Source organism: Monopterus albus, unplaced genomic scaffold (assembly GCF_001952655.1).
Source record: "Monopterus albus unplaced genomic scaffold, M_albus_1.0 scaffold105.1, whole genome shotgun sequence".
NCBI lineage: Eukaryota > Metazoa > Chordata > Actinopteri > Synbranchiformes > Synbranchidae > Monopterus > Monopterus albus.
The window spans coordinates 2,758,828-2,780,737 of record NW_018127985.1 but is presented as its reverse complement, the minus strand read 5'-3'; the positions used below and the strand labels follow the sequence as shown (position 1 = coordinate 2,780,737).

At 40.7% G+C, this 21,910-nt stretch overlaps 1 protein-coding gene across 2 annotated transcripts in view; it reads left to right on the top strand.

The window, feature by feature from the left end:
• The window catches only part of baiap3 (BAI1 associated protein 3), a 40,191-nt gene extending 19,170 nt beyond the window's left edge, over positions 1–21,021 (top strand). Inside the window, exons 3-35 of one of the 2 annotated variants that reach the window (XR_002275714.1) lie at positions 195–282; positions 1,889–1,972; positions 2,162–2,269; positions 2,782–2,841; positions 3,751–3,817; positions 4,285–4,498; positions 4,733–4,777; positions 5,635–5,712; positions 6,398–6,503; positions 6,597–6,704; positions 6,800–6,892; positions 7,637–7,740; positions 7,831–7,948; positions 8,123–8,247; positions 9,535–9,625; positions 10,012–10,068; positions 10,162–10,259; positions 10,359–10,410; positions 10,513–10,664; positions 10,818–10,941; positions 11,814–11,954; positions 12,123–12,218; positions 12,462–12,677; positions 12,766–12,834; positions 12,925–13,004; positions 13,478–13,586; positions 14,066–14,137; positions 14,243–14,326; positions 14,580–14,700; positions 14,962–15,085; positions 15,468–15,673; positions 15,840–16,007; positions 18,809–21,020. Coding sequence is in view for 1 of the 2 variants with exons in the window: in XM_020610520.1 (XP_020466176.1) it covers positions 195–282; positions 1,889–1,972; positions 2,162–2,269; positions 2,782–2,841; positions 3,751–3,817; positions 4,285–4,498; positions 4,733–4,777; positions 5,635–5,712; positions 6,398–6,503; positions 6,597–6,704; positions 6,800–6,892; positions 7,637–7,740; positions 7,831–7,948; positions 8,123–8,247; positions 9,535–9,625; positions 10,012–10,068; positions 10,162–10,259; positions 10,359–10,410; positions 10,513–10,664; positions 10,818–10,941; positions 11,814–11,954; positions 12,123–12,218; positions 12,462–12,677; positions 12,766–12,834; positions 12,925–13,004; positions 13,478–13,586; positions 14,066–14,137; positions 14,243–14,326; positions 14,580–14,700; positions 14,962–15,085; positions 15,468–15,673; positions 15,840–15,943 (3,394 nt within the window). In the remaining variant the exon portion in view is untranslated. Of the gene's footprint in view, positions 1–194; positions 283–1,888; positions 1,973–2,161; positions 2,270–2,781; positions 2,842–3,750; positions 3,818–4,284; positions 4,499–4,732; positions 4,778–5,634; positions 5,713–6,397; positions 6,504–6,596; positions 6,705–6,799; positions 6,893–7,636; positions 7,741–7,830; positions 7,949–8,122; positions 8,248–9,534; positions 9,626–10,011; positions 10,069–10,161; positions 10,260–10,358; positions 10,411–10,512; positions 10,665–10,817; positions 10,942–11,813; positions 11,955–12,122; positions 12,219–12,461; positions 12,678–12,765; positions 12,835–12,924; positions 13,005–13,477; positions 13,587–14,065; positions 14,138–14,242; positions 14,327–14,579; positions 14,701–14,961; positions 15,086–15,467; positions 15,674–15,839 lie in introns of both variants that reach the window. The other variant, XM_020610520.1, reaches the window with a different exon arrangement.
• Positions 21,022–21,910: the final 889 nt, after the last annotated feature.

The following is a 21,910-nucleotide window of genomic DNA, read 5'->3' as shown; positions in this document are numbered from 1 at the left end:
ATGTCACTGAATCCAACTGTGTTTTTAATTCCCATTCAGAAATGTTCTGTTGTTGCACTGACGAACTGGTGTCTCTGCTTGTTCTTTTACAACATGCATTTCACCTCATGTTTTCTTGTAAATGAACATATTTTCCAAGTATTTCATCTGTGTTTATAGAGATGAAACATCAATCTGCTCCCTCTGCTTGGCAGGATTTCCGAGGAGAGCGCGGAGTTCTTTGAGCGTATGAATGCCATCCTTCAGAAGCAGGAGAACATGTTGCGGGCTGCCCAGGCTGAGGTAACCCCCACATAACCTCCACCTCTCCATCTGTTATGCACTTGAAGCACATACATGTAGCAAGTGGGCCTCAGTGCTGTCATTCAGCCCACCGCCGTGGCCAGTATGACGTCTGTAGACAGAAGGGAAGGGTAGGTCGCTCCCTAGAAGCTCAGCTGTGACAAGATGTTGTCGCTGGTTATGTTCAGCTCCACCCGCTGACAAAACAGTGATGCTTTATCAACATCTTTGCTAAAGGAGCTTGATGACTATAACTGTGTGTCAGCAGAGTATAAAGTAAGCAAAAAGAAAAGCTTTCATCAAAACATAAGGAACATCCAAACATAACAATCTTTTCTGAACTTGGATTTTTGGCTGTTTTCCTAATGGAATGAGTTGTGTTCATAGTTCTAAGCAGCACTGCTGGTGAACCAAAATTTGTTTGCACAGTCTGACTGGAATAATTAACCATTAAAGGATAAAGCCAGTTATTTTATATACAGAGACACTGAATTGTCTCTACTCGTGGTTAATGTCCATCAGTGTGTCAGTCTTGGATCAGCTTCTTTGTCTGACAAATAAAACATACTAGATCAGTACTAAGAGTTCTCTCCCAGATTGTTTTCTGAAATATCAAATTGGTAGTTGACAATGTGACATTCACTGGAAAATGAAACGCTTAATTTTACAGCAAACCAGTGTGAAAGAACTAGCAGCGACGAAGGCCAACCTTTGTGTCACCTCACGTTGGCTTTGTCTGAGCCAGTGAGTTTGAAGAAGTGACACCTGAACACACCGTACAGACAGAGAGCACACACATTCTGCGCCTGTGTGACAGAAACGACTCCCCCCTACCAGCAGTTGGTAGTATCTGTATTTGCCGTTCAGAAAGGGAAAGAAGGAGAGCTAGAATGCAGAAATATAAGCTATAAACAAAACACCTCTCATTCAAAACAGCTGCTGTTTAAAGCTGCTTCTAGTATGATAAGAAGTTGCAAGTGACGCTTCTGTTCTCAGCCCTTGGTCTTTTGGTTGTGGAAGAAAGGACATTGTGGAGGCAAAAAACGAGGAGAAACTGCGCTAAATGGGTGAAATCATCAATACTACAGCACCAGGCTGAAAGGGGCCAAACCATTCTCTTCTCATGCATTGATTTACTAAGCTCAACGGCCAATCAGAGTGGTCCCTGCCTCACCGACGAGGCCCAATGGGATGACGCCAATTCAAAAGTTGAATCGGCTGAAAAGCCGTTTACAGGAGCTGACCGAGGCTCACTAGTGCCAACGGCGCGGGACACACCAGGAGGACAAGCCCCGAAGGCCCAACAGTGGCCGACGTTCCAGTATCAAAAAAATCCAGAGAATAGAGAATGTTAATTAAATGAAATAAGTTTATTAGCTGAGGAATGTTAATCAGTCACATTAAAATTCAAGTAATTTAGTCTGTTTAGTTCAAAGATACTAGTGAAAAGCTCCTTTCACAATATACTGAGTGGATAAGATCATCAAACTCGGTGTTCCTCAGTATTAGTGTACTGTGCCTTTAGCTTCTGCTCTCTCCAGTTCTTACTCAGCATGGTCATGAGGAACGGTTTTGTTTTGGCTGAACTGTTTCTGTCCCCTCCCAGTGCCAAAGGGGGGCCTGCACAATTCCACCACCCCAAGAGTATGTGGACCAGGCCTTTATCCCCGACAGAATCAGCAGGACAGAGGTGTGTCACTTGGCTTTTGTTTCCATCGTATTCCAGCAGGGATTACATTTTAAAAGTCACAATAACAGAACACGGTTGTGTTGTTTTTTTCCCTGCTTTTTGTGCGAAGCAGAGCAGAAAACAAAGTCCAAAGAACATGAGCTTTTATTTTTAGAGGGCTGTTATTAAGTGGAGTGTGTTTTCATGTAGCTGGATCTGCTTTATGAGGAAGCTGTGTACACGGTGGTCAACAGGGTCGGAGTGCCTTCACCAGAGCAAGTGAAAAGTGATGAAGAGTTGTTTGCCTATCTACTAAAGGTATCTGTCTGTCTGTCTTTCCTTCTTAATGATCATAGACACATAAGAAAAACAGCTCCGTTAAATCTCTTTCAGTAACACTCATGCTAGCCTCATAGAAACTTGTTTATTGTGAGCAGGTTGGAAGAATATGAGCAGATGTTCATGGCTCAAACCTGATTAAACATCAAAGCCTAGTCACACTGTGTACTGATTTTCAGCTGTGATATTACATTCGTTCAGATGATGTCATGCTATGGATTGTAGCCTCTTTTATGTCTTGAGTAGGCGTCTCTTTTTTTCAAGGTGTGCAGCATGTGTTCCCAGCAGGCCAGGTGCTGGCAGGGACTCTGAACCAGACATTGTAGGATTTTCAGTGCTTTAGTGGATTTTTATCACCCTTGGGAATAATATTTTTGATGGTTTTGATTATTAGTTGGAATTGTAACAAGGAAATCAAGTGCTTTTTGTGATGATAATTCAGGTTATTGTTGCGTTAAAAAAGTTAATTAATATCTGGGCTTCTCTCCAAGGTTTTTGATATGGGCGAGGAGGAACATGACATCATTCTCCAAAAAGTTCAAGAATCCAAGGTGAGACACTTTGTACGAGACAATATCTATTATTGCTGTAACAATAAATCTTCAGATATGCTGCTGCAGAAACCTTTAGAAACCTTTAATCCTTATTCATAAGATTTCTATACTTAAGGGGAAATTTAGACAAAAATCATGTAAATGCAAAGTAAAATAGCCTGCTCTATAGCCACAGCCACCCCAGAGATACAGAAATGACTGGAAATGAGTGGTGCCCAAAACACATCATCATTTACATAAGAGTTCATTGTGATCTATACATACAGTATATGGTGTATGTACATGTGGTAAAACATGTAAAATCACTGTTATGGCAGTCATTTTCTTCTTAAGTTAATAAAACACGCCATTGAAATAAGCTCCTCAGTGGTCACAAAGTGCCATTTAGAAACATTACTGCGCAGCCACATAGTGGAGATTTTCTCATGCTGGCAGTTTGTACAGTCTGTAGTAATACGATGAAAGCATGGTCTGGAGAGCCACTGAAGTGCGCTGATGCCCTTGGCGAGTACTGGAATGTAAAACCTATAACACCTAAAAGCCATATTTTGTATGATTTTGTGTCCTTTACTTGACTGCTGGGGACATTTCACACATCTCAGTTTAGAACTGTGAACCCTTTTGATAGATTCCTGGAATTATTGTGAGCAGACTGAAAATATTTTGCCATTCAAAATATTCTCTCCAGTTATTCTTACTTTGATGGCTCATTGACTTTTTCTACCCCGTGTCTCATAGAAGATGAAGCATAGATTTTTCTTTTACATCATGAACAATGCATGCTGATATTTGCTTTGCTGGAGTCACAAGAGAATCAACTTTAAAGAAAATGCATTGTAACGTAATCAGTGTTTGACTTTGCTTTGTTACATGTACACTACTGAACAGGCTTTTTTTTTTTCACAGAGAGCAAGTTTTTCCTTGAGAGTTTCTGTTGTGAAAGCAAAGAATCTAATGGCCAAGGATGCAAATGGTGAGACATCCCAGCTATTAAAGAACCCTTTTCAAATAGAAAGCATGTTGAATATATATCTGGAATTGAAAAGCTTTTGATAGCACTCACTCAGTGAAGAGTCAAATGATTCACCACCTCGGTTAACATCATATTTAATATGTAGAAAATAAATGACCTTTCACAAATTGACCACATAAAAATAAAGCAACAACAGCTTCTAGCTGATTAATGAGCTGAGGAATTAAAAAGTGACAGTCTCGTGACATTTTGTCACTGCCCCAGCCGCAGCCAGCTACTCGTGTCCACTTTGCATGTGAGCTGAAATTATTCTCCAACAAGCCCACTATCAGCTAGTTGCACTGATTACACTGCTGATTATAATTGCCAATGCGTCCCTCCTCTTGCTGCCGCAACAGCATCATTGTGGTATAAACAGCTTTGTGCATGCAATGACCTTTTTTCTGTGTCAACCTGTGGCCTACCAGGGTACAGCGACCCCTATTGCATGCTGGGAATCCTTGTGGGCCAGAGCCCCCGGGAGATGGAGGAGAAGAAGGAGAGAAAGTTTAGCTTCAGAAAGAGGAAGGAGAAGTTGGAGAAACGTTCCAGCACCAAGGAGGTGTTACCTGCACGATGCATCCAGGTGACCGAGGTCAAACCAGAGACTCTCAACCCAGTGTGGGACGAGCACTTTGTGTTGTGAGTAAAGAGCTTTAAGCTTTCTTCAGTGCTGAACATGGTGATGTGCGTGACATGAAGAATTCATAGTTTCATTTGTTTCACACAAACGTCAAAGCTGTTAGTTACATGGCCAGTGCAGGACGCTGTCATCTCTGGGGAAGGAGCTGAAGGATCGAGGTCCTTGAGGTTTCTTCTCACTGTTTACTCAAGGAGGTGATCATTTGATTAATGAGCTTCCCGTCTCATTCACAGTGAAATAGATGATGTCCACGGTGACCTCCTACATCTTGACATATGGTAAGATTAGTATTTGTGAATTCTTTAATGATTCCTATGCTCAAGGGACAGAGAAGGTTTTTTCTAATGTTGTTCATTATATTGTATTAGATTAGGTTAAATTTCAGTGAATCTGTTTGTTTCCATAGTTCGGCTGTCTGGAAGAGAGACCAGTGTTTCTCACTGTCACCCATTTTAACAAAGATTCAAACAAAATGGAATCTTTTGAAAAGGATGAATGAGATTTAGAAGTTTAATCTACAGTAGGTCAACCTCATCATCAGTGAGCGTCCATGACCCGGTTCATTGTCTGTCCTTCCTTAGACACTGTTGGTAGACAGAGAGAGAGATACTCTAAACAGAAAACACACACACTTATCCAACAAAGAACATTCAACCAATATACTCCAATTTTCCAAATTTTCAATAAACTGCCATATTTTTAGAAACAGAACAGGTGTGGTAGTTGTGGTGGGAAAAAAATGGTTCTACTTGTGGTAATAGTCAACAGTTTTATCCATTATGACTATTACTGCTGTACAGATGAAGTTGCCTTTTGACCTTGACATCTCAGCTCTAAACTGTGAGATTTTGTACAACCTGTGAAACTCTGAGCCTTGTTGCTTAACAGAACAGTGACTCTCTCAGGTTGTCATTATTCAGAACGTTTTCCTGCTCATGGTTATAAGTCTGTTCACAGCTGACTCTTGCCTCCAGTACATGTCAAATAGGCTCATGCTCATTTCTTGAACTACATTAAGTCTTGATTGTAGATGATTGTGACTTAGTTCCTTTTATCTTTGCACAAAGATGATGAAATATGTTTTCACAGGAAATAGGAGGTTGTAATAACCTCAGATTTATTCTCTTTTCTTCAGGGATCATGACGATGATGTGTCTGTTGCTGAGGCCTGCAAAAAGCTCAATGAAGTCAGTGGACTTCGAGGAATGGGCAGGTAGAAGAAATGACATATTCCTGAGTTATTTCTAAACGTCTGTTTCTGCAGTGGTTCTGTTTGGTTTACATGTTTTTATTTGGTGCAGAATTATATAAGTTGATAATTAATTAGTTAATGTAGGTGTCATTGGGTCAGTGAGTGGATGAACCATTCAGCCTGTCAATTCCATCTGAATTAGGCCAAAGGTTTTGTTTTATTATGAAGAGGCCTGGGTTATTGACATTTGTTGAATAAGAATAAAAAGACACCAACCTGCTTGTTAATTTTACACGATCATTTGTTTTTTGTCCTTTCACCTCAAACAAAGACTGACATATAGGAAAGCCCAGTGCCAATAAAACTGTGCGCACAAGGGAACACCGTGAGTTCAGTCAGGTCATGAACAGACTAATAAAGAACAGACATGTCTAATGAAAACCTGCGAATGTCAATCACAGCCAGGGGAGAAAAGGATCATAGTCCTGTGGTGGGGAAAGAAAACAGACTAATAGCTGGATAGCATTTGCTTTTACACTAATTGCAAGTCACTGCCAGTAAAAGCATTGCTCATTGCTAATAAAAATGTTGTAAACTGATAGATTATAGCTCTCACCTTACAATTAAACATGAATTCAATCTGCGACAAGCAGGACAAACTCCAGGAGTTTTACCTTTTTCCTTGCACGCTGCTTTCTCTCGTCAGGTATTTTAAGCAGATAGCGAAGTCGGTGCGTGCCAATGGATCTGCATCATCAGGCTCGGAGGAGAACGCCGATGACTTCCTGGGATGTATCAACATCCCTCTGAATGTGAGTGTTCAAAGCAATAGTTCAATAGTTGGAAGAATTTTCCTTGACGTATGTACATAAGTGTCACTAGTCGGGCCGGTTTCCTTGTTGTAGGAGATCCCAGTCGCCGGCTATGACACCTGGTTTAAGCTGGAGCCACGATCAAGTGCGTCCAAAGTTCAGGGAGAATGTCACCTGATACTGAAGCTCTTCACCAGCCAGGTACACACAGTAAAACAGTGATTCAGTAAATACTTGTTTTTTTGCTTGTATATGATGTGAAAAGTTACAACCTCCAGTGTAAATTTTTCCTTCAGAGAGACACAACTTTGTCTAAGAAGGACGCAAATGTCTCCATTCACAAAAAACTGCTGAGTCAGATTGTGGACTATGAGCACGCTAATGTTAAGGTGAGCGTTTATTCAAAATAATCTTTATAATAAAGTTACTTCTGATTTATTTTCATGCAGCAGCATTTATTTAATTAACCTTTTAGATGTTTACTGTCTGTTCTTGTAATCATTTAAGTTTTAGTTCTATTATTTCATTTAGATAGCCTAGTGAAAATGCTCTAGGGATATCTTTAGCTGATTAAGTTGCTTGCTTGGCCTCTCAGTTGGGACAGATCACCGACAGCAAGGCCTCTAAGGGATTTAAAATGATCAGGTTTTGTTCTGCCTACAGGGAGATTAATTCTGTGTGTGTATGAGAGCTGGAGTTGAGATTTCCACTGTAAAAACAAAATTAATTTGAGGATAGAAGACGGGGCAGCACGGTGGTGAAGTGATTAACACTGTCACCTCACAGCGAGAATGGTTAGGGTTACAGTTGGTGCTGAGGCAGCTGATGTACAGAGTCTGTTTTGTGTCAGAGTAGCTGCACTCTGGGCGAACGTGTGTGAAAATTGTGTTCTGGTCTGATTCCACTCTGGATTCCTAGAGAACATATTGATTTGCGCTGTTAATTTTAGCATTCTGTAATTACAGTTGTGTTCATTTAGCTTTTAATTAGTAGTTAACTGGTTTAGAGTAATATTTATATTTTGCTTTGTTTGTTGACTGTATGTCATTTTGTAAAACAGCTTTGGATGAGAACAAGCAGATTTTTCTTGCTTTTGTCAAACTTGAAACGACCCAGTAATCTTCTAATTCCAGAGAGAGCCTTACAACTGGAACGGCCAGGTTAGTCCTCCAGCGTGGACTGTGCTGACTCACCATGCTGTGCAAACGGATCTCTCACCTCTGCAACAGGCCATTATGTGGGTACTAATGGAGAAATAAAATTGATCAAATCAACTATAAAAGCATTAGCATAAGGTAAAAGGTGCGTGTTTCTTTTCTTAACCCAGCCGCTGGCAGTGCTACAGCAGCCACCATCGGACCCAGAGGGTGTGCTACTCCCTGCTGCTGCGCCTCCTGAGGACCATTGATGCAGAGTGGGACCCTCCTGCTGTGAGGGGAGACCTGGTAGGTTCTCTGCCATTGGCCTCCCAGTAGCACAAAAAAACCTTTCATCATCTGGAAACAGTCACCTCATGAGTTCAGCTTTTCACTGACATTCATCAAGGTTTTTGGTTCAGCCAAAAATGTCTCACAGCCAGTGTACTTGAAGCTATAACTGAGGGCCCTTCCTGTGTCCAGGAGAGGCAGCTGTCAGACAGCTTCAGACTGTACACAGAGCACTGCCTGTGCCTGATGAAGAACATGCGTCAGGTTTTCCCCTGCACCAGCGCTGCTGCCATTACACGCTACGAGCTCATGCTGAGGTAAAGTCACACCACCATCACATCACGCACTCGCCCATGCTGCCATACCAGGAACACTCTCAGCCTGTCACCCCAACAGACACAGAGAGACTACAACCAGTCAGTCACACTCTGTGGAGGAAGCAGTGTTGGGCTCCTTACTCATGACTCATGTCAGAAAAAGTTCCTGACCACAAATTGTTGTATAACAACTGAAACACTGAGGTTATTTGCACCAACATATTGTGGTCGTAAGCAACAACTTGCATATGTTTAGTTTATGTAACATGTATTATTCCCTATATCATGTTATGCTTCCATTCCACCAGTAAAACCAATGACCAAATCCTGCCATACACATAAGTATGAGGGCCATGCAGTCATGAAGATTGGAAAGGATTACCACTCGGTCACAGTATGAATGTGCTCATCAGACTGAAGATTATGGTTTTAGGTATAGACTTTGTTTGTGTAGAACTTTTAGCTTAAGGAAATCACCAGAGTCATAAGCATTCACTCTTTGGGGAATATGAATATTCACTGTGAATCCGTGCATTAATTTTCTAAGCACATTGTCATCGACATGTGTAAACCAGAAAGCACAGCCATCCATAAATCCATGGCCACGGATAGTCTATACAAAATTTAGTGGCAGTTTGACACTGTAGGCAGTGCTTGAAGTGGATCAAACCATTTCCCTTGCCTAACCTGAGCCTTTTGACCTTACCTGCTGTCAGTAATGAATAAATGTTATGGTTGTAATTATTACTAGTATTTTTGTGATGAACATCTTGATCTGTCCCACACCTCTCAGAAGCACACACATATGCTGGTAAAGCTTCATGAGTACACTCTCTGAAACCACGCATTGCTTAGCCACTTACTTTGACCATCACACTTAAATGCCTAAGTCCTAAGCCCTTTCCCTAGCCAACACCAAATTTTTATCTTAACCCTAAAATCAAGTCTTACTCCTGAAGCAGCCGTTTGAAGGTGTGTGAGAAAGGGAGGACCAGTCAGGATGTTCTCACTCCCATGGTATAAAACTCAAGCCAGTCCTCACAAGTACAAGGATGCACACAAACACACACAGTGACTCATCCAACGCCTAAAGTTGCATCTCTCCTCTCCTGCAGAGATAATGCAGGGTCCTACATACAATTAAAGGGGAAATCATTTAGCAAGATTGTACCTTTTGTGCTTATGCAGTTCTGTGAGCAATATGCTAGGAAGCATATGATGGGAAGCAGCAGTTACCTGAACACAGCCTTGTATTGTAATAGGCTTTTTCCTGTCTATGCATGCCAGGGGGATTGGCTACATGCAAAACATGCGGGCATTTAAGACTGTGTGTCCTCTTCGAAATGAGCTGCATTTGGACATCACTACTGCTGTCAAGGTAACAATGAGGATAAAAACCATCTGTTTTACAGTAAGTGGAGTTTTAGACCACTAGTCATGCATGGCTTGATGAGCAGGTCCCCATGTAGTTTGTATTGCATGAAAGCAACATTGGCACAAGGAGGACGTGAAACAGGGGTGACATGATCCACGTTTGTGCCAGCTATGGAGGATTGTACTGTGTAATTGTTGGTGTCGAAGCGGCAAAGTACCAAGAAAGTAGAGAAGACCAGTAACAGATTAGTTGTAAATCAGAATTTCATGTGAATGTTTTCAACACTCCATGTTTACGTCATCAGCAATGAGTGTAAAAACACTGTAAACTCCACAGGGCACCTTTAATTAACTCTTTATTCTCCTTAATGGCTGTAATTATTTTAACAGAAAGGAACAGCAGAGTGGTACGAGAGCTTAATTGCACGATTTAAACCAGAGGACGGGGTGAGTTTATACTGATTAAGATCATCATATTTTACTGACTGTGTTTTGAGAACTGATATCCAGGATGTTGCTCACTGTGTACTGACAATTCAGACTCTGGAAGAGCAGCTGAAGAAGTTGGTTCAGGTGGTGGATGCTGTGTGTGCAGACGCACAGAGAGCCCAGAACATCTACAACCAACTGTTTTACAGGTGAATATCAATGCTGCATGTCTTAGAAGGAAAAAAAATTGAAATGTAGAAATGTTCATCTCAGTTTTATATTTTCATCTTTTGCTTGTTTGATTTCAGTGCGGTGAAAGTCGATTTCTTCAGCATATCGTACAGGCAGCTGGAGAAACAGGTACGACACTGAAAATGATGTGAAGAGCAGTTCTGAGTCTTTCTGAGTCATACTCTGTTGTTGTTGCTGACTTTAATACAGTCAGATTCTCTCATCCTTCAGGTAGCTGACGATATAAATGTAACGATGGAGCGGGTGTGCGGCACTCTGGAGCAGGAGAGCTCCAAACTGACTCAGACAATGGGAGAAACTATCTTTGAGCTCTTCATGTCCTTGAAAATCCTCAAAGGCTTTCGGGAATTTCTTCCTCTCAAGTTGGTTATCAGTTCAATTGTACTGACTATTCGAGGCGGTGTAAAAAGATCTGAATGGTTATTTACATTTGAACTACTATAGCGAGAAGATGAGGACTCAGCCTTTTCTTCAGATCTGAATTTACTGTAAAGATGTTTTTTTCTCTCTAACAGGGATGCGAAAATGTTGGCCTTGACAGGCTTTCACAACTGGTTCAAGTCCTCAATTCATAAGTGGTTGCAGATCCTTCATGACAGATCCTGTGACAGGATTTGTAAAGCAGTGGAAACAGACAAGGTGAGAAACTTTTGCCCTTGAAAATAATAAAATTCATTTTATGACACTATACTGCACAGCTACTGTATGAGTCGGAATGCATTCAAGTTGATAAATAATAGTGCTCTATGAGAACTTATTAACTTTTATTTTATTGAGTAGTTAATCAAGTTTTTTTCTTTATAATGTCTCAATATGTTTTTTTATTTTTTTTTTGTATACATTTACAAATATATAAACATAAATATATTTTTAGATTGGCTTATAACAAAGTTGCAGCACATTGTAAAGGCTATATGTCTGTAATTAGGCATTTAATAATTTATATACATAATAACTCGCAAATCAGTCTGTTCAGTTTTGGTGCCGATCCAGATCATCATCTGGATCCAGGAATCTTTTAAATGATTCTTCACCGCTGTGAGATGGGGCCGATTTCAATATGCTTGGACAAAAACTGCACACTAACATTCACATGAGATCTGCGACACGTTGAAGTATGATCTGGATCCAAGTAATATTCCTGATTCTGCTGATCCATAGTGTCATAGGCAGGTGTCAAGAGCTTTGACATATCTTCAAAAGTTACTGAGTTAGATCCTGAAGAAAACCACCATTAGTGAAATATTGTTTTTCTTGACTAACGCTCAAACTAATAATGATATTAATGTGTTTCCAAATGCCTGGGGTAGGTTTTCATGGGCACAGAGTCGTATTATGAGGGCCAGGTATCATGAGAATATTGCTTTTATGGGGACTGAGCTGATTTGTGATTTCTACAAAGGAGTTGAAATAATGTGTTATAGAAGCTTAAGTACATTTATTTTTTTTTCCCCATGACAGTGTTTTGTCCACTCACTGCACATGTTTTGTTCCATGTGTTTTTTGAGTAGCTCGAGCGTGTGCAGAAGGCCAAGCACAGCTCCTCAGCAGTGGAAGTGACATCATGCTTCAGCCAGGTACGCGAGATCTGGCTCCAGCTGGCCTGGCCAGACTCTGCGGGGGCCTTTATCTTTGTCACACGCTTGACAGACGTGAGTGCCACTTCCAGAGTTGCCACACTCATGTACTCGCATACAAACACAACTCGGAGTAGATATATTCTTAGAGTAATGAAGAATTTCAACAGTATTAGGCCCTAAATCTAAATGGAAGCCAATCATTTCCCTATAATAACATAAATGGGATTTTATCTCTAACAGAATTTCTGCAGTGAGGCCGTGTGGTACTCAGAGATGATGACACACAAGATTGAGAGGAACCAGCTGGGCCGAGATCACAAGACCTTCACAGTACAGGTAACACCGATGTGTGTTGGGAGCTTTCACTGACATGGGAAATAAACATCCACAAGTGTTTTCATGGCAACGCAGTGGGTTCAGCATCAGATCAGATATTTGTACACACAAAAAAAGCTGTGTCATTGTCAGTCATGACACTCGCACCCCCTCTATCTACATCTCTGTAGCCCTGCTCCTTTTCCTTCTTTGTTTCTCCACCTCCACCCTGTTTCTCCTCTTCAACTCCTTGATTTCTGCTAGCTCTGCATCGCCCTAAACAACATGGAGCATGTGCGCATTTTCCTGGGTCATCTGCCGCGCGACCTGGACTGGCAAGGTGTGGAGCGAGCCATGGAAGAGTCCTGTGGGGTGGAGGGGAAGGAGCAGGTTTACAAGGCTCTGAACGGGCAGCTGTTCAACATGGACCTGGACCTGCAGAGAGAAGCCAAACGTCTCATCACACTGCTCACCGACAAGGTGAACACACGCAGTTAAGCCACACCTGAACATATAATGTCTTCACTGGCTGTTGTAACATGTATGTAATCTGTCACTGTCTACGCAGATGCTGCCTGAAGTGCGTAGGTACATCCAGCACATCAGCCTGTCTCCAGACTCCATCAACAATGATGACGTAAGGCCTAATAATGGTTTCCTGTAACATTCGTTCTTGTTTTCAGTCACATTATTTGCAGTGTAATGTGTTAATGTAACATTCTCCCAGGCTGTGTCCCCTCTTATGAAGTACTTGCAAGACACTATGGTCATCATCACTGAAAACCTTGTAAAGGAGAACTTGGCTAGGTAATTTCTCTTCTCTCCTCTCTCTTCACATGTTTTATTTGTGTTTAACAGGAACAATACAGATCAACTATTCTTAGTAATTGCACATAAAGAACACATTTACAAAAATTGTCTTAGAACAAACTAAATAAACACACAAGCCAGGTGCACATGCTGCACATGTGGAATTTTCTGACTGCCTCCCTTATAGTAGTGGTGGTAGCAGTGTTTCCTCCTGTGTAAATGAGGTTTCATCCTTTAATAATAGCAGGTGAAAAGTGCGATGGCTCAGCAATTAAGATGCTGCAATTGTGTATGAATGTTAGTTCTGGAACAACAATAACACCCTGTAGCCTTGTTTTTGTGTTACAAGTTATCATTATTCAGCTATTATTTGTGAAAACACACTGGCTGGGTGAGGCTACAGGGGTGTAATTGGAAGAGCTGGTAAACACAAACGAGTGGGTGTCTCATTGTGTCTGCTGCCTGCACAGAGTTCTCCAAAGCATGTGGGAGCTGCTCCTGAGGATGATCCTGGACACGGTCACAGAAAACAGAGGTGTTCAGGTGGAGTTTTACAACCGCTTCCAGTACACAGTGGAGGTCAGTGCCCAAAAATCAGTTTTCCAGTGAACCCACCAAGAAGAGCTGTGAGCTTGAAAAGACATGTGTCAACTCTGTAAAGATTATCATCACTACTGTTACCATCATCCTTTAATTAGCTGTGTATGCTTGCTGTTGTGCATTCATTAGCATATATCAGATATTTATGAAGTCACTAGGTAGTAGTTCAGTGCCAAAGTGAGCTCCCTAATGAATGACAATGTGGGAGCTGCTGTATATTCTAATGCCAATTTAACCAGCTGGCAGGGGACGTGATAAATTTGCATGAAAAGTCAGGGCATGCCACACGAGTGGGCTGAGATTGGAGTTTGGCAGACAGATATTGTGTTTGTGTGCAGGTTTCCCGGTGTTTGTTTTAACAACATGTCCCTCTAATAAGCTTCATTCCATCAAAATTAGAAGGATGAATGTAATCCTAGCTTAGTTTTTTCTTTCTTTTTTTTACTTGAATGCTTTAGACCTTGTTGCAGTTTTTCCATGCTAAAGGAGAGGGTCTCTCCCTGGAGGATATGAAAAGTGGAGACCACAAGGTAGGATTTCTTGCACTTAATCAACTAAGACTCTTGATATCTTATGTCCCTCCACCTAAGATGTCTTCTTTCTTTCCCTTTCTGACTGTCTTCATTCTGCTTTAGGTCCTGGAGGAGGAACTCAAGCTAAACAAATGCTCCTCTTTTGAGCTGATTGAACAGTACTATCTGGAGAAGATTTCCCACCAGGTGTGTTTCAATTTACCAGGCTGATAATCTGATTTAATCCCTAGAGTAGATGGAGAAGTATTGATTTGATACCGTGTATTTGATTGTTTTCCCTCTGATTGAAAATGTTGCTTTCCTTCTCAGTTAAGTGATGCAGCATGTACAGTAGATGGTATATCCTCAATATGTTATTGTCACAGACATGACAATTTCATTCCTTCTTGGCTTTTGGTGGAGAAAAGTCTCAATGTGTTTTATGCATTAAATGTTACAGAAAACACTCAAACATACTCGCTTTGGTCGTATCAGTGTGAAGTGCTACTACGATGCTCCAGAGCAGAGACTGACAGTGGAGATTCTGCATGCTGCAGATATCATTGCACTGGATGCCAATGGTAAGACTGTGTAGAAGTCTGAATTTATGGAAGAGGATTAGGGCCCACTGTACAAAATATATTTGAGTTCTTATCTTGTTCTCAGAATTCTGACTTTAATCTGATTTTAAACTCGGAATTCTTTTTTCCCCAGAGTCAGAATTCTGCAAAAAAAGTCAAAACTCAAATTCCCTAATCCTCTTCTGTCAGAATTAAATACAGGTTGTTGTTGTTGTTTTAAAACTGATTTTCCACTTTGTTTCCTGGTTTAATCCTCCTCAGGTCTGAGTGACCCATTTGTCATAGTGGAACTCTGTCCTCACCACCTTTTCCCTATGGCCAAGAGTCAACGTACACAAGTGAAGCTTAAGACACTGCACCCAGTATTTGATGAACTCTTTTACTTGTGAGTAACAGATCCCTCCCTTCCTCTCCCTGTTTATATTGCATACCCTCAGTGGCACCCCCAAGGGCCCCCATCCTAAAACTACTGGCCACCCCACTGGCTCCTGAACAAGTGACAAGCCCCAGTCATTCTAATTCTTTGCAATGCAAGCAGTTAAAAATCTGACATACATTTAAGATGTAACACATGTTGAATGAGTTGAATTTTGAAGGCAGCATTCAAGTTAAGAAATTACACTATAATATATCTTTTCCTTTCTTTTTACTAGCATAGCCTGAAATTCCTCTATGCTCTATAGCCTTATTCATGTCCCATCAAAATATTTTCTTCAGGTACCACTGCATACCCTGCATCTGATTTGTTAAGTTTCTGTGTCTTCTAGCCACGTCAGTCCTGAACAGTACAGACACAGGTTTGCTTGTTTGACCTTCACTGTGATGGACTATGACTGGCTCTCCACTAACGACTTTGCCGGTGAAGCTGTGGCTCCTCTCAGCGACTTCTGCTGGCCAGGGAGACCAAACGCCTCAGCAGCCGGCAAGAGCGTCCAGCCGGCCATTCTGCACCTGTCCCGCAGTAAACCCAGTGGTACAAGTTTTAATATAAATATAATATTGGTTTTTTGGGAGGTGAGAGGGTTTAGGTCTGGGTTTTCCAATTACCTCTCCGGTACAACACGGAAAAGCCATTCGATCTAGAGATGTTTGTGTCAGGTGTAGGAACTACTCTCATCTGTTTGCTCTCGCCCCTCCAGAGAAACCAATCATGAGGATGCTGGACGCTCGTGTCGGAGACAAGGAGGCTCAGGAGTTTGTCCGCAGGCTAAAGGAGATTGAGAAGTCAATGGAGGAGGAGTAAAAGGTGTCAGCGCTGCTGTGTTGGTGTTTTCTGACCACGTCTTGCAACATGTGCTTTTGTACTGGTACGATGTTTACACTATTCAGATTTTTTTCCCCCCACTGTTATCGTTTGTTCAGTAATGAAACCAAAATGATAAGAAAAAAAGGAAAGCAGTGAGACTTTCTCACTGTTTGCTAACTGGGAGATGAACTTCCTGTCACTGTGCAACTCTATGCTGTCTCAGTTACTACTGTATATTTTAGAATTAATGGATAGTTGATGCTAAATGTTACTAGTCTATATTTTTTGTAATGAGGTAATGTTATCTTTGTTGTATGATCTTTGATATGATAGATTTAACATTTCAGAGCTATTTTGTGGAAGTAGCTTACATATCCTGTAGTATTCAGTCAAAGTCAAAATCTATACCTCAGATATGCTCATTAGTTGTAGGGGAGTTGAACAGGTGTTGAGACTTTTCACGTTCTTCACAGACATTGTGGAGATAAAATGCATGAAAGCCTATTTAGGATATAAAAGCTTGAACTCATGCTGATTTCCCAGACCATACAGTTGTTTACCAACAGACAGGTATGAATAAATATGCCTATGTCATGAATGAAGTCATGAAGACACATAGCTTTGGGTAACTGCACTTTCTGAGATGTGATATTTTAAGGCCAGCCAGACAGAGCAGCAGCAGGGAGGCCTAACGCTCCCCCAAGGCACACGCCGCAGCTCAGGTTCATTGGACTTTTCAGATTGCTCTTCACAAAGCTCACAATGGGTCACCGAAGGGGCCGTAGACAGCAGAAAGACCAGTTCTTTTAACTCAGTTCCTTCTTACTGTGTGTCTCCAGTGTGTCAACATCTCTGCAGAAATGTAAGTGTAAATTTTGCTGGCACACTAATATAAAATTGTACAACCAGCACATAGGCAGAAACGAAATTCATCTATCATAAGTAAAAGTGGAAACTGCAGAACAATCCTGTGTCCCACTGAGAAAATTTTGTACTCCTTTTAATTAAGCCTGAATTGATGTAATCGACTCAACAATTAATTAGCTACTAATCCATACGTTAGCAACTGTAATGCTGTACGAATTTAATCTTTACACTGCTGCAGCTGCACCAACGATAATAAAGTTGTCTGGGTGTTGCATAATGCAAAGAAAGGAATAATCACTGGCAGCTAAACGTTGGTGTGTAATGTGACTAATCTGAAGCTGCTCTAAAAAAATGTCCAGTTTAGTTTTATTTAGTTTTTCTGATAATTATTTGCTATTTCAGTTTCATTTCGAACAGAAGAAATATAGTCAAATAACTTCAGTATTCAGAACCATTCAATTTTTGATTGGCATCGGAATACACCAGGAGAGCCTGATGCCGATAGTTTAAAGAGAGATAAATACACCCCTGACGTCCTCAGAGGTAACATCATGTGTGGCCTTATAACCTCATGGTAGAGGTTCAAAAGCATTTATTGGGAGCAACCAAGCTAGTTCCTTCTAATGAGCTCACAAAAGGTTCAGAAATGTCTGGACACAGCCATCAAACACTGCAAAGATTTTGTTAACCCCACTTTGAATCACATCACAGTCCAACATTTGATTTTGTGTCTCAGTGTGGAGTCTAATCTCCTCATTTAAAGAGAAAGGAAAAAGCATAATGAACCTGTGCAGTGGCATAATTTTACTCAGGGGGTAAGGTGAGATCTGTCTGCATGCAGCAGCTCTCATTGACCTGACAACCTCATAATTCAACACTAATTCTCACCAGTCCTCTAAAGCTGTGTCTGTGCAAGAAAACATGAGTCTAACTAGAACCTGATATTCAACCATTATCATCTTTGGAACATGAAGTTGTTATGCAGTGTAATCATTACTAAGCAACTCAAAAAAGCGCTAATTCTAGCTTTGTAATGGAGTATCCTAGATTTCGTAAAAATAGTAGCAGTAAGCTAGCAGGAAGCTAGCAGGGTTATATTAATCATAGCAAGTCTAAAGGGCCTATTTCCTGGAGATAGTTAAATCTGGAATAATTAATTATGAACAGGCTTTCAAAAACATCTTATTTTTACCTTTTGGAGATCAGGTCTTGGACTAACGAGCTGAAATTCTATCACCTGTGTTGTTCCTCCAGTGAGAGTCCACGTAGCGCTCACTAACAAGGTTAATCAAACACCTGTGTCGTCCTCGTTAGAGCTGGACTGCAGGTGCTCATGAAAAGTGAAACTGGTCACACAAACTCCATAATGCAGAGGAGTCTACAGCTTGAAAACAGACAAGAAAATGGAGGCACAAAGTATATTAATGAAAAGTCAAATTTCATATGTCTCCAGTGACTGATAATAGTGTGACCTTCCAAGCTAAAGGTTTCATTTAAGCATTAAACCCTTTAGTCTGTCCTGTTCAGTTAATACAGGACACAGTTAAATATGGGATTATTCCAAACCACGTCTGTGAGAGATACCATTTGCATCTTTACTAAAAATGTAGCTTCAAGTTTACCATTAATAAACAAAGTACAATGAGGCAGGTTATAAACACTGGGTACTTAATTTTGTCCTACTCAAAAACAGCCAACAAACAAACCACTTTGGTACTGTATAATGTTTTTGAGTTCCAAATAGCCTGTTAAAAAGCATTAACCAAAAAACAAAAAAACTTACAGTCAGGTCTTTTGGGAGATTTTAAGGGATGTTGCCAGAAGAGAAATGGTGGTTTAATTTTAGAAGGGCCCCCCCTAGAGACAATAAGATGGGATCATAAAGTTGTAACAGATGTGTAGAAAAGAAACACTGATAAGACACTGTAGCAAGTACGGAGAACCTAGCACCAAAACTCACACCGACAGCATTTTGATATTGATGTATCTTTACAGTAGCTGCTTGTGTAGTGCTTTGTCGTTATCCTGTGGAGTTCGTGAGGATGAAGCACGCAAAAACCCTATCTATGCCTGGAGAGTGTGCTGCATTACAGGACTGTTCGGGTGTTCAAGAAGCCTGCCTTATGTAACAGAAGTGAGGAATCCTTTAAGTCCATCAGAACAGCACTTGCCTTTGTTTTCTTCTGGTATTGTTGGTTGTTAGTGAAAAATCACCTGCCATCTCCTTTGGTTAACAATGCACTCTACGGTAAATTATTATAAACCATTAAAGGCAGAAGGACAGTATGACACAGTACATACGGTATGTAACAAAATGAGTACAACCTCAATCAATATCACTAAAATGTTAATCACAAATCCTGCCCTTTTATTATAGTTCTACTTGTGTTTAGCCAAATAATTTGAGAAAAAGAAATGTATTATTATTAAGGAAGGTTCATATTTAAGAATCAACTGCAGTGATCATTAGTATATACTTCACTAGTGAGATTACAATCATTGTTTTATTTGTTTATTTATTTATTGTGTGCCTGCCTTTATTATTGATGACAGATTTAATTCTTCTGGGCATGGATGATACCAGTCTTGTACAAATCTGTAGAGAGATGTTCGGCCATCCTTCACAGATGATTCTTTTTAGCTTCTCTTTGCTGGAGGGGTTTTGTTTCTCTATCTTGGTTTTTCTTTTTCTTTTGTGGTCTTTGCAATGCAGTCTGCCCAAAGAATGTGCTGCCATTGTTCTTTAGGCTTCCCTTGGGCAAACTTTAATCTTACAGTTTTGTGCAGTTTGGGGATTAATGGTTTCCTTCTTGGATGATGTCCATAGAGTGTGACGTCATGCAACGTCCTTCAAGCTGTCTGATCAGTCAGTGAAATACCAGCCAGCACAAATAATCCTTCCACTGACTCTGAAACACTTAGCTGCCTTTTTTCAATGCAAGGCTGGGTAAATAGTAAATTGTGCATTGTGTGAATCTTCAAGGGCAACCACTGCGCCTGTACATTGGCTCTTGCTATACTTCCTGCCCACTGTGGCAGCTGTGGTGCAGCTTATGTTCAGTAGCTTACTGATGCTCTTGTAGCCACTCCCATCTTCTCACAGTCTGGTTTCTTACCTGTTCAGGCGGTTCCTGGCCATGTGGAGCTGTGCGGCATTTGACACAGCCCAGGCCAAAATTGAGAAAATAGTGCTGGTGTTAAATGTATTTGTAACCTCATTCAAGAAATTAGCCTTAATTGGAAACCACAGGTGTCCTCACTATTGTCGCACTGAGGTTGTACATTGGGGCCCGTCTTTTCATATGGGCATTTTCCCATATGTGGTTGATAGAACCTTTTTTTTTTTTTTTACCCTACAACTAAAAAATATTGTAACACAGTTATTGTAAGATGATACATTTTAGAATGTTTGAAAGGTTTTAGTGATATTGCACAAGGGTGTACTCAGTGTTTTATAGAGAATGTGAAGGTACATCACACCCTGATGAATGTTGGGATGGGGCTTTATTTACTTGCATAGGTTTTTTGTTTTGTTTTGCTTTGTCTTGTTTTGTTTTGGGGTTTTTTTTACTAAAAAGTTGCATAAATCCTTTAGCTCTCACTTTACTGGCTGTGCTAACTCTGAATGGATAACCTTAGCTAGCTGTAGCTAACTCATAGCATACCTAGAGATCCCACTGATGAGAGTGACAATGACTGCACCCTGATCTCAGCTCTCGGTTTGGGAGCTAATGCTAGCTAGCAGTTGTCGGCAATTAACACTGCAAATAAATTGGTTTATGTCCTGTCTGTGCTCAAACTGAACACTAAAGTGGGTGTTTGGATGTAGTTGAATGTATGTAGTTCTGTGAGATAGTATTTTTTTTTATTAACTTGTCAATGAATGTATTGATTATATCTGTGACTGATAATGAACGAGATGCTCCAAACAAGTTCAACATGGCGTGACTTCAACTTCACATTCTTTATAGGCTAATTTTATAATTGTCAGCGCTGACATAGACATTATTTGAGGTATTACTATAGAAGCATAGTTAACTAAGTATTTGGTTTGTTGTCTGATTTAAAGGCAACAGCTGGTGAACGTATCTTCAGGCAAAACACCTTCAACTTGTTATTGTAAAAGTGACTTTTGTCCTTGAATTGTAAATGCCTGTGTTGCTGTTTATTGATTATACCTTTGAGAGATGTCTATGACCTTGAATAAAGATTGTATTTAAATTTAAATGTGGTACCTCCACTGACATGAGCACAGTTGAATAATTAGTTTGAAATATTACTGAGCGAACAAGCAGAACAATACTTGTGCCTGTTTCAGCTCAGTTGTATGTAGTGTGACAAAATGCTACAGGCCGACACTGAGCTGTTTGTCTGCACTTCATCTTTCCTACAATGTCATCATCCTCCCAATCAGTCTCCCATGTTCCTCCCCTCAGTACTGTCTCTCCGTCTTTTACTCGACCTTTAATATGTTGGCTCCCCTTTACAGCAGGTACCTGGAGATCAAACACATCCTGTAACACCACAGCAAGCCTGGAGCAAAGAAACTGTAAAACAGGAGTGGTCATTATGTCCAGTGTGAGATCAGAGGGCCACTATGACACAATCTCTTTACTGTTCATGTTTTTCAAAGAGCTGCTGTGATAATAGATTAGACAAGAATTCGTCGTAGCTGGAGGACATGAGTGTCTGTGAGTGCCTGTACTCTACTGAATGCTAGTCAATACATTTTAAATTGGAAGCCCAGTGATGACTGAAGGGTATTGAATTGTGTGCTGGGCATCTAACGCGGGCATCACGCCCTCTAGGCAGCACCTGCACACATCACATCCACTGGTGCACCTGACAGCTCTCTGTACGTTAATGTCTTTTGCAGCTGGGAGCATCATACAGGTCAATAACAGTTCCACTGGTTCCATCTCATTCTGGGCCGTAACATACAAGATGCAGTAATTGCAGTCATGTAACTTGCACATTGTAAGAGAGAAAATCAAGATGTTAATGTCTCATTTTGTATTTTAACCACTAGATGTCCTCGTAATTTGACAAATCTGTACTTCAGTGAGTCAAATCAGTAATCCTGTTCATGTAGCAAGT